The sequence below is a fragment of the Equus caballus genome, chromosome 22 (genome assembly GCF_041296265.1).
Source record: "Equus caballus isolate H_3958 breed thoroughbred chromosome 22, TB-T2T, whole genome shotgun sequence".
In the NCBI taxonomy this organism is placed as follows: Eukaryota; Metazoa; Chordata; class Mammalia; order Perissodactyla; family Equidae; genus Equus; species Equus caballus.
Window position 1 is genome coordinate 31,879,550 of NC_091705.1, and position 12,805 is coordinate 31,892,354.

The window sequence follows — 12,805 nt, forward strand, 5'->3', positions numbered from 1 at the left end:
ATTCTGGAACTTCATGGGACCAAGTCCAGGGAAACTTGGGCACTTATGGAGACCCTTTTGTTCCCCCTCCCTTTTCAGAGTTACTTGCTGTTGGGAAGACCTGGGGCAGGTAGTATGCTTATTGTGGAATTTAAGGAGGACAGAGACTTGGTAATGTTTCCTGCTGTATTCCTACACCTAGAACAATGCCTGACATAGAGTTGGCACTCGGAAAATATTTGAATAAATAAATATTGTGAACCCAATCTTCCGTAAGGAGAGATGAAGAAATATTTATACTTTCATCTGCCTTCTCAGCTGGAGTTGTTTTTTGTTTTATTAGCCTGAGAGTATTAGGCCCCCAAGGGGGGAACCCCATTAGTTTCAATAATGAACAAGTCTGTCCATGACAAAAGGTCTTGTTTATATATAGTACGCATCTGAGGAGAACAAATGATAATTTGGACTTTAAAAATTGGTAATGTCACTAGTTGCTTCTCTCATTCTTGAGTTTTTAAGGATTTTCTTTAGAGCTGAATCCTCCCAACATTTTCCTTTTAAATTCTGGAGCTCTTTGAGCTTTTAGCCAGAACACCCTCTGTCCTGCTTGCTTTTTAACTGTGCTCTGGAATTTTGGAAATGTTCCCATTGAGAATCGCTGTAAAATAGTGATAAGGACTCTTCTATGGGCTACAAATTAAAATCAGCTACGTTAAGATGGATCACTGACAGGGTTTCTTGGATTGAAACTGGACTGACATTGGTGAAGCCTGAATTGAGACAGCTGTGTTGGGGGAGAGGCGTGGGTAGAGTTCCTTCACACCTCAACCCATCCCCCTTCCAGTCATGGCCTTTCAGGCTTCCTGACTGCTTTAAGTTTGGCATTAAGTTCCCAGGGAGATTCACACACCCCTGATATGGACCACATCCTGGATGCCAGTCTTTATCACTGAAACCAGCTTGTTATCTGTCCTAGACAAAACCAGTCTTCTTTTAAAGTGTTAGAACTTACTGGGTGTAGAGTATTAAGTAGAAATGTTGATTTTGTTTAAACTCTAGCTTCTGGGGATGTGGTGGTATCCATGGGTTTGAAGGGTAGGGAGGAAGGAGAAGATGCGAGGATTTATCCCAGTAGAAGTGATTTAACAAATGAGCAGGTAATAAATATCTTCCTTAGAAAATTAATTTCATCAGCCAGTGTTTTCACCCAAATGTTTTTAATGCCCACTTTCCTAATGCACTGGTTGTATATTTGTGTGTGGGAGATGAGCAGAGATTATCTTTGACAAAGTTGTATTGTGGGTTCCTCTTTGGGGAAGACAGCTTTTGTTGAATAACTATTTCCCACCCCCTTTCTCCACACACTTGACTTGATGATGTATTTGAAGGAGGAGCCCATCATACTGTATAGCTGCTTTAAGTCTCAAAACTTGTCAAAAGTCAGTGTAAAGATGTCTGGCTCAAAACATGGCAAAGAGCCCTTCTTTATACCAGAGAAGTCTCTGCCTTTGTTTATAAGAGAGCAAAGGACTCGCCTCTCCTCCCCGTTGTGATTACCCTAATAGTTTGGAAGAATGGTAGAGTGGCAAAATGCTTTTAAGATCATGGAATAGTTGATAAAATGATCAGTAATCTGCTGATTCTTCAGCCTTTTCTTTCTCTCTTAAGAAAGTGTAAATGGTTATGCTTGGGTTGCATTGTGATTGCGTTAGAGACCCTGGGTGGAATAAGCTTGGCAGCACTGTTAGCCACCTACTGATTGCAGCTAAACTAATGGAAATGTGTTTCTACTTGGGGGATGTTAACTGGTATTAACAGTGCGTTGCTTAAAATCGGTAGGTTTTTTAGGCTTTTGAGTATAGGATTGTTAGAGCAGGCCAACTGTTTACTTCTTTCTTCATAAGTGCTTTTCTTTCCTGGATCTATGTACAGGAGAGAAAATCAGACAGCCTTTTATCCATCGTTGGCTGCTTGGGCAAGGTGACTGGGCGTGGTTTTTCCTTAAATGCCTGTATGGAACCTGAACCCCAAGTTATTTGGAATCATTGTGTAGGCTGAATGCAGTTCTATGTAAATTAATCATGAAAAGGGTTCAGTAATAATTGTACCTTATTAACAGTTGTCAACATGTTTATAATTTTGTGGAGGTTAGCCAGGAATTCTCTTACAACCATATACAAACAATTGATTGACTTTTGAAATAAAATTCTTTAAGCTCTCTTAAATTTTCTGAGCCCCAGTTTCTTTCTCTGTAGGAGAGGTGAGTTTACCAAGCTCACAGATAGCAAGTCAGTGATGTACAGAGATCTGAAGCTCTTAATCACTGACCTCTGCTGCCTTCATATAGACCCAGTAGTTAAGTGACTTTTACCCAAGGTCGGTCATAGAGTAAGTGCTAGAACAAGGATTTGAATCGGATCTTTTTCACTCTGTTGAACGAGTCTACTTCCTCTAGCTTCCTTCAGACGTCTCTTCCAGCCTTCTGTGCTACTCTGTGATGTCTCTCTTTGGCATTAAGGTTTAGCTATGATCTTTTGTGCTAACCAGATCATTCTTGAACATAGTTAACGAAGTACTTTATAGGCTTGATTTCCTTTTTCATATAATTTGTGTATGTGTCTGGTTTCCCTAGGGGAGTGAACTCTTCATCTTATGCCTTGGTTTGGCACTGATTTGGCTGCTTGGGGCTGACTGTGTACCTAGTTCCCTAGTTTCCACACCTGCAGCTTCGTTGTCATCCTGGGATCAGGCCAGCTTTCAGGAACTTTATAACAGTTGGGTCAAGTTTTGCAGGACATATTTGATACTGAAGTTTCTCATTCCTAGGTGTTTTGTTTCTCTTTTATTTAAGCAGAGGATTAGGACTCTAAAGCTACAAGGAGTGTATTCATATCGTTTTTTAAAGAAACTGCTTTTGGGACACGGCTTTAGAAAGGCAAATTAAGTATAACTCGGGAATTTTATTTTTAATATGCTCCTGACAAGAATCAAATCTACCATTTCCAACCTGGAAGAAGTATATCTCACTTAATTTTGCTCAATCATGAAGATGAGTTTTTCAGCAATAATAATGATAACAGATATTTTGACTTTCGTGGCTCATCTGCTAAGAATGCCCTTTCTCCTCCTCCTACTTTGCTTACTCCCTCTTAGCCTTTAGTAAGACTTACTAGCTCAAACACTGCCTCCTCCAGTAAGCCTTTGTTGACTCCTCATTGCCCTCGTGGATCCAGACTCTATCTCTTCTTGTTCCCTGGTGGAATCAGGCTGTTTTCCCTCATTATATTACTTTTATTTGGAAACAAAGGAGGCAGTTAACCCAGATTCAGTATCTTTACTCATAAGACTTTTTTCCAAATGCTCATAAATTAAGTAATCCTCCTGCCTTACTGAGAAATAGCAGCAAAGCAGAAAAGTAGAAAATTCTGCCATCGTGTAAGAGATGGAGGTAATGACACCCACGTGTTTCATGTGTAGACATTTGGGAAAATGTCTATTAGCTTTATAAAAAGTTTGCGTTGTTGGGGCCGGCCCAGTGGCGCAGCGGTTAAGTTTACACATTCTGCTTCAGTGGCCCAGGCTTTGCCGGTTTGGATCCCAGGTGCGGACATGGCACTGCTTGGCTAGCCATGCTGTGGTAGGCGTCCTGTGTATAAAGTAGAGGAAGATGGGCATGGATGTTAGCTCAGGGCCAGTCTTCCTCAGCAAAAAGAGGAGGATTAGCAGCAGCAGTTAGCTCAGGGCAAATCTTCCTCAAAAAAGAAAAAAGAAAAAAAATGATTTGCATTGTTTTTAAATATAGGAGCATCATGATGCAACTAAAACACTGTTACTTTAGTGTTAATTATTTGATGTTTGAGATTTTGAGGCTAGGAAAGGAATTTTAATTCATTTCAGCAAGTCTAAAATTTAGAGATTTTCTTCTCTGCTGACTTAATTTCATCTGCCTTTGTGTATACATAGAGCAGCATACATTTTCTGCCTTGGAACTGTATCTTGAGGCTAAACTCCTAGATATAGATTGCTGGGTCAAACGAGAGTGTGTAAGTTAGTTTCGTTGGATATTGCCAAATTCCCCGGTCTTGGGGATTATAGGAACTACTTGCACCTTTTCAGAGATGTTAAGAGGCAAAAATGTGTCTTAGATTTGATGAAATCAGTACCACCCAGAGCTGTGAAAACTAGAGGTGATAGGTAAAGTATACTACCTTGTGTAGAGTATATACTTAGTAAGGGGTCGCTATTACTATTACCTTTTGTGAAATGGGGATAATGTTTCTTTATAAGAATGGTAAGAAAATGGAATGAGACAATGTTTGTAAGTACTCTACCATGGTTCTGGCACCTATATTAGTGCCCTTTTTCTTTTGCACGCCTTAGGCCATGGCTGTTTGCATTCATATCTTAATTACCTTACTTGGATTGTCAACTCCTTGAGGGCAGAGTCCATATCTGATGAGTCTTTAGCAGGGTACTTTGGATTTAAGAATATATTTAAAATGGTTATAAACTGAAGTAGCCCTCAGAATATAATTCTGAATCCAGTAGTAAAAGGTTTCCTTTTGTTTTGTACATTAACCATCAAGTCCTTGTGTAATGCTAGCCAGCAACTATGCCTGCAATCGGGAGAAGACACAGATACTTTTCCTCTTGTCATTTAGAAGTCTCTTTACTTAAAATCTTTGTTAACCTCAGGGAACACCTTAGATGACAATAACAAAAGTTGTTGATTCCTGTTCTCTTTATCTATTCATTTACTTATCTATGCTTATCAGTAACTCCAGTTAAGTTAGAGCGAAAGGAATTAACTGTTGCTTGTCTTCTGTCTTGTCAAGGCTGCCTTAGTTCAGGGATCTTCCTCCTATGTCTTCATCTTGAAATTTTGAATGCTAGGATTTGAAACAGTTGTTATCAGGAGGTTATTCGGTGACCTGAATTCACAGTGAATGAGGTTTTCTGATGATTTAATATACAGTGGTTTGCATCTTTCATTTCTAATCTGTCAAGTTCAATACAGTTCTTTTTGCATTTAACAGATGCTTCAAGTGGCAAGATCTTTTCTCCAAGACAATTTTAATAATATCTATTCTTAGATTAAGTCCAGTTAAGGGGAAAAGGGAATGTACTAAAAGTGATCTTCAAAGCCATTAGTATACTGTCTACAAATATTTTCACTGTGAGGGATATACATCAGTATGCCCTTATTGGCTTCGGTTTTTTACTTATTGTCTTCTCTTCTGACCAACATCTTCAGTCAGATGTCCCACTGTTACCTTAATATATTACCATACCTATGATGTGACTTCAGTTACTTGCAGCATTTCACCAGTCTTTTTCCTTCTCCCCATCTTTGTTCTGCACAGCTTTCCTGTGTCTTTGAAGGCACCTTGTTCTCCTACTCAGCTGGACCCAAAGTCTTTGAGTCTTTGACTCTTCCTCTGCGTTTATTTATCACACATAGTGAATGAGTTCCTGGAACTGGGTTCTACTTGCATTTTTCTCAACATGCTTATAGATTTTTTCCTTCCTTCTCAGCCTCTTTGCTATCGCTTTTTTCCTCGACTGCTTCAGAAACCACTAGCTGGTTGTTTTGCTTTTACCTTTCTACCCACACTGCCCTTCAATTAATCTTCCTTAAGTATGGCTTCTATTTTGTTCCTTTTTCTGCTTGAAGTGGCTCCTTGTCATCCTTAGAGTAGGACACCCTGACTCTTGGGTTAGTTTTATCTATCAAACTTTTTACTTACTGCTCCTTAACACAAATCCTCTCTTGGACTAGGCTCGTCTTCTCCTCGCTGTACCCTTATATAATAAGAAAAATAAGGGGTTGGAAGAGAAGAAGCTTAAAGATAGTATTTAACGATAGTGTTTAACTTTTTATTATGAAAAATGTCAAGCATATACAGCAGTAGCAGTAATGACAACCTCTTGCCAGTCTTGTGTTATCTATTCCCAAATCCCCCAGTTCTTCTTGCCTGAGGCTATTTTAAAGCAAATTCCAGACATCATTCACCTGGAAGTATTTACATATGCATTTTTAGAGGTTGTTCATCTATCAGTTTACCTAGTGCAGTTATCTCTACAGTTTCCTTGTCCGTTTGTAATTTAGTTTGCGTACACATTTTTGGTGTTTAGGAAGCATCTCATTCTATTTTGCCTCCCTGTTGTTTCTCCGCAGAAGTCCCAGTCTGCCGTGTGGAGCTGTATTATAGCCCTTCAGATATTTGAAGAAGTGGTCATTTATTTTACCTTTGGGTTCCTGTCACAGCACACATAGCACGGTTGGAGCATTTAACAGATATGTAGTAACTTCTTTTTAAATTAGGGACACTTACAGTTCAGATATTTGACCGAGGTCATATTTGTATCAGTGGAATTATTCAGCTACAGCCTTAAAGTTTCTTACCAGACATTTTAGTTTTGTGTTCTTAGATTAGCAATCACTTTAGAAGACTTGGGGACCTGGCTTTAAAATAAATTTTGAAGTTCTGTGCATTTAAGAAGATAACGTTATTGGTAGACTAATTATCTGAAAGCTACCTGGAATTACTTTCAATTTATCTTTTACTTACTTTCCTTTTTCTTTAAATTTTAGTGCTTTTTAGTGAATTAAACTTCTTTTTCCTAGTGTACACCAGTACTTGTCAAAATACATTTTTAAAGCTTGGTAATTTTTTTTTTTTAAAGATTTTATTTTTTCCCCCAAAGCCCCCTGGTACATAGTTGTATATTCTTAGTTGTGGGTCCTCCTAGTTGTGGCATGTGGGATGCTGCCTCAGCATGGCCTGATGAGCGGTGCCATGTCTGCACCCAGGATTCGAACCAGTGAAACCCTGGGCTGCCGCAGCAGAGTGCACAAACTTAACCACTCAGCCACGGGGCTGGCCCCAAAAGCTTGATAATTTTTAAAAATAACTTTTATTTTTTTTAATAGTTTTTGTTTTGAGGAAGGTTAGCCCTGAGCTAACTACTGCCAATCCTTCTCTTTCTTCTGAGGAAGGCTGGCCCTGAGCCAAGATCCGTGCCCATCTTCCTCTACTCTATAGGTTGGATGCCTACCACAGCATGGTGTGCCATGCAGTGCCATGTCTGCACCTGGGATCCAAACCGGCAAACCCCGGGCCGCTGAGAAGTGGAAGGTGCGAACTTAACCGCTGCGCCACTGGGCCTCCCCCTAAAAATAACTTTTATTTTTTATTATGAAAGTGATTCATCATGGGAGAAAGTTGGAAAACACGGTGAAATATACACACAAAAACTCAAGTTGCTCATAAATTTACCACCCAAAGATAACTGCTTTTCGACATTTTGGTATCTGTCTTTCTAGTCTTTTTTGTATATGTTTGTTTATGTGTTTGTGTGTTGAATTATACAAAGTAATTAAAAAAAAATATTATGTCCCTGCCATATCTCTGAGCCATAATAGCAGATCCCATTGTTTTGTTTCTTGTTTGTTAAATCTGACCTATAGACAAAATCAAACAACACAGACTTCATTCCAGGTTATAGTGCTGGTGTAATGTTTTGTCATTATTATGGTTTTAACCAATAAGTGCTTAGTTTGGGGCAGAAGTAATGGGAGTGTTTGTTACTGTCAGGTAAACAGAGGCCACCAACTTTGTGTATCTGATTGACTCAGCATTTAAAAATTTAGACTTGAGAATTTTAGAAGTTGTAGGGTTCTGTATGCTGCATGGAAGATTGGGTTCAAGTCCTGCTTCTGTTACTGTATGATTTTATTCTTCCCATCTCTGTAGGGTGAGAATTTCTTATAACTAGGGGTATGGTCACGCAAATTTCTGTTTCCCTTGGGCCTGGCACAAAATAGTTGTTTAATGAATTATGCCAAATGTGGCTTCTTTTGCTGTTAGCTAGGAATTGATGAACACACACACTGCCTGTACATTATTATTAGTTATCTATTGCTGCAAAACATGTAATCTCAAAATTTATCTGCCTAAAACAACAAACGTTTGTTTTCTCACATAGTTTCTGTGAACCAAGAATCCAGGAGCAGCATAGCTGGGTGGTTTTGGCTCAGGGTCTGTCATGAGAGTGCAGTCATTACAAGGCTTAACTGAGACTGGAGGACCTACTTCCAGGATGGTTCACTCACCTGGCTGTTGTCAGGAAGTTTCAGTTCCTCACCACATGGGCCTGCCTGAGTATCCTAACAATATGGCAGCTGGCTTCCCCTAGAGCAAGGAGAAAGATCCAGTGCTTTTATGGCCTGGTATTAGAAGTTGTATACTGACATTTCTATTGTATCCCATCTTTTAGGAGTGAGTCACTGAGTTCAGCCAGTATTCAAGGTAAAGGAAATTAGGCCACACCTCTTGAAAGGAGAAGTATCAAAGAATCTGTTGTACGTATTTTAATGCCACAACATGTGTATTGGATACGTAGACTTACAGTTGATTCGTATTCAACATTGGGGTGACCTGACCCCAGAGCACTGAATATTTAATAGGCTCTTGGGTTAATTCTGATGCACACTAAAATTTGAGAGTCACTAACCTAAATAAGTGTAGAGAGGTACCATGTTCATGGGTCAAAAGATACAGTAATATTTTGATGTCACTTGTCTCCAAATTGTCCTGTGAACACGAACTCCTAGCTGGCTTTTTTTTTTTTTTTAAGAAATTGACAAACCGAATCTAAAACTTATATGGAAATGCAGAAGACATTGAATAGCCAAAATCATTTTGGAAAAGAATAAATCTAAAGTACTTTTATTACCTGATTTCAAAATTTACTGTGAAAAAAGAACTTACTGTGAAGCTGTAGTAGTCAAGATAGTGTGTGTTCGTGTAAGGTTAGAGTCGAGTCCAGAAATAGACCTACAATTATATGGTCACTTCATTTTCAGTGAAGAGGCCAAGACAATTCAGTGGGGAAAGGGCCGTCTTTTAAAAAAAATGATGCTAGAAAAAACTGGGCATCTTTATAGATTTAAAAATGTATCCTGTCTCTTACCTCTGTAAAACTCCTAGAAACAAAAATTTGTAATATATATATAGATCTAACAAAAAATTGTAATCCAGAATGCATTAAGAGCTTTTAACTCAAGAAGAAGACAGACAAATATTTTTAAAATAGGAACGATTTGGAGAGATACTTAACCAAAGAAGATATATATGAATGGCCAGTAAGCACATGAAAAGACGCTCCTCATTTAATCAGGAAACTGGCTTAAAACCACAGTGTAATTACTACTATACACTTGCTAGAATGGCTAAAATTAAAGACTGATAATAACTAGGTGTTGGTGAAAATTTGTGGCGTTTGGAACTCTAATGCATTGTCAGTGGGAATGTATAATGGTGCAGCCACTCTGGAATATAGTTTGGCAGTTTCCTATATAATTGAACATATACTTACCATATGACCCAGTAATTTTACTACTAATTGTGTACCCAGGAGAAATGAAAACATGTCTATACAAAGACTTGTATGTGAATGTTCATAGCAGATTCATTCATAATAACTACTGCCTGGAAACAACTCACATGTCCCTCAATAAGTGAATGGATAAATAAACTGCAGTATATCCATAGATCGAAATATCATTCAGCAATAAAATCTAACCAACTTCTGATACACCAGCAACATGGACGAATGTCAGAAATATTATGCTGAGTGAAACAAGTCAGGCACAAAAGAGTAAATCCTATATGATCACATTTATATGAAACTGTAGAAATCGAGACAAATCTAATCCATAGTGCTGGCAGATCAGTGATTGCTTCGAGCTAAAGGCAGAAGATGGGGAGTGGGAATGAGCACAAGGGAAACTTTCTTGGGTGATGGATTTGTTCTAAATTTTGATTGTGGTGGAGATTACACTTATGCGTATGTTTGTTTAGACTTATCATCCTGTGTCTTCAAAATGTGTCTGTTTTACTGTATAGAAATTATACTTCATTAAAGTTGATTTAAAAACAGATATCTCTTGAGATTTCCCAGAAGTTACATAGATAATCCTCTGATTTTGAGAGTCAGTGTTCAAGATTTATCCCTTGGTGTCTTTTGTGGCTTAGTCTTAATATTACCAGATCTAGGGAAAACAATGCCAAACTCTCCCTTCCGTTTACAGTAGAATTGGCTGCCCTCCTCCTGCATGTTTGTAACACACATCTTATTTTAGAGGCAGGGTAATGGGATGCCTTTTCTGGGCTACTTTTGTGAAATCATTCCTTCCCGTGGAATGTGCTATTATGACCACCATGCCATTTGAATCCTCTCATTGTGCTTCTTGACCAGCTTGTCAAGGTAGATGGGCAGGAGATAGCTCATGACTCCTCCTTTTTTCCTTCTTCTTCTCCCCAAAGCACCCCAGCACATAGTTGTATATCCTAGTTGTAGGTCCCTTTGGTTCTGCTATTTGGGATGCTGCTGCCTCAACATGGCTTGATGAGTGATGCTAGGTCCACTCCCAGGATCCAAACTGGCGAAACCCTGGGCCGCCAAAGTGGACTACACGAACTTAACTACTCGGCCACGGGGCTGGCCCCATGGCTTCTCTTAACTGACTCATCTCTTATGGTTGCAGATTCTCATAAACACAAAGATAAACACAAAGATCGAGAACACCGGCACAAAGAGCACAAGAAGGACAAGGAGAAGGACCGAGAAAAGTCCAAGCATAGCAACAGGTAAGGGTTGAACCAGCAAGTCTCTCATCATTCAGCAGTGGGTTGGATGTGGCTTGGCTCACCTGGAATAGGCCTTAACTTGAGCCAGAGGTAAATAGCATGGATAGTGAAGTAAGCAGAGACTGTATTTGACTCCAGAGTTGCTAAGAGGATGGCCTTGATAATTCAGGCCTTACTGGGAATGCCATTGTTCAGATCAGGATGTAGAAAGCAAGTATGGTGAATTTTCTTTGAATATAAACCTCATTAAAAATACTGTTATGTTTTTTTTTTGCTGAGAAAGTTTCACCTTGAGCTAACGTCTGTTGCCAATCTTTCTCTTTTTTGCTTGAGGAAGATTAGTCCTGAGCTAACATCTGTGCCAGTCCTCCTCCATTCTGTATGTGCGTTGCCCCCACAGCATGGCTGATGAGTCATGTAGGTCTGTGGCTGGGATCCAAACCTGTAAACCTGGGCTGCTGAAGCACAGTGCACTGAACTCAACTACTATGCCACAAGGCCAGCCCCTAAAAATATTATTTTTAGTTAAGTTAGCAATGGCTTCATTATAATACATGATAGTATTTAATCAGGTGTCCAGACTTTGCTTGCCTAGATAAAAGGTGACTGGATTGGAGACTTGATGTATTTTTTTCTTCTTTCTGTACTTTAAAAGGTATAAGTTAAAAATTCTTAACTTGGGCTTCCATGATCTGTGAGCCCGTGAAATAGTATGCAAAAGATTGGGTATATGAAATTTTCCTGGAGAGAGTCTTCCTAGCTTTCATCAGGTTATCAGGGGGGTTCAGCTCTTGCAAAAGCCAATGACTACCCATATAAATGAAACTCAGTAGTGCTGCCCTCTGGGATCCAAGCCTCAGAAAAATGTTTTCTTGTCCGTTTTGCCCCCATTTTTTGATGTTGGAGGCAAGTAGTTAAGCCCAAAGACTTAGAGTATCTTTGGATACAGGACCACTTATTGAAAATGAGGACTTATGCTTCCATTCTGAATAAAGGCAGTTGGTTGGTGAGAAAGCCATATGGTATTCCCATAGTGGCCCAGGTTTTGTTAGAAGGGAATGTAAAGATCAATCGTTTATTGGAACAAGTGCCTCCAGCCTAGAGTCTCTTTGAACTACTTTATTAGCTTAGCTTATTGTCTGTAGACAAGTTAAAGTGAGAATTGCTTTGTAACTTTGTTCTTTTTATGAATCATTAAAATTAAAAAAAATTTCGAATGAATTTTTTTCTCCCCAAATCCCCCCAGTACATAGTTGTATATTTTTTTAGTTGAGGGTCCTTCTAGTTCTAGCATGTGGGATGCTGCCTCAACATGACCTGATGAGTGATGCCCAGGATCCAAACCTGCAAAACCCTGGGCTGCCAAAGCGGAGCGCGTGAACCTAACCACTCAGCCACGGGGCCGGCCCCTAATGAATTCTTTTTGTGAATAGGTCTTTATGAATTATTAAAATAACCAGATGAGTTTTTCTCTAATGAGGATGTTTCTTCACAAATCATCTACCACTTCTGTGGTCTTTTCTCCCCACCACTCACTCATTTCTTAACACTTGATCATCTCGTTTCCCTTGTCATTACTCTAGTGAATTTAATCTCAGTGGTTGAATCCAGTCTCAGTTCACATGCGTCCTCTCCAATTTATAGTTGTCCAGCTCATACTAATATCTACCAGAGTTGATTTTAGAGCAAAGAATATTGCCGGGGATAAAGAAGTTCATTTCATAATGCTAAAAAGAGACCAGTTAATCAGGAGGACATAACCATTATAAATGTTTCTATACTAATATCAGAACCTCAAAATATATTAAGTAAAAACTGATAGAACTGCAAAGAGAAACAGACAATTCATAATTATAGTCAGATTTTACTATCTTTTTTTCAACTGATAGTATAAACAGAAAATCATTAAGGATGTAGAAGACTTAAACGTCATCGACCAACTTGCTTTATAGAATTTTACACACAGCAGACTACACATGGAACATTTGCCATGATACGCCATGTTCTTGGCCTAGCCCTCCTTCTTAAAACCCACTTTTCCTTCCCTCCCTTCGCCGCATCCCCTGGCAACTTCTTTTCTACTTTCTATCTCTGAATTTGCTTGGTCAGACATGTAAGTGGAATCATGAAATATTTCTCCTTTTTGTGTATGGCTTAATTTCCCTTAGCAT

The 12,805-nt window shown here is 39.0% G+C and overlaps 1 protein-coding gene across 1 annotated transcript in view; it reads left to right on the plus strand.

Moving 5' to 3' along the window:
• Positions 1-12,805, plus strand: part of TOP1 (DNA topoisomerase I) — an 85,444-nt gene that overhangs the window by 18,852 nt on the left and 53,787 nt on the right. The window contains exon 3 of the mRNA XM_023626565.2: positions 10,532-10,634. Coding sequence (XP_023482333.1) covers positions 10,532-10,634 — 103 coding nt within the window. The remainder of the gene's footprint in view (positions 1-10,531; positions 10,635-12,805) is intronic.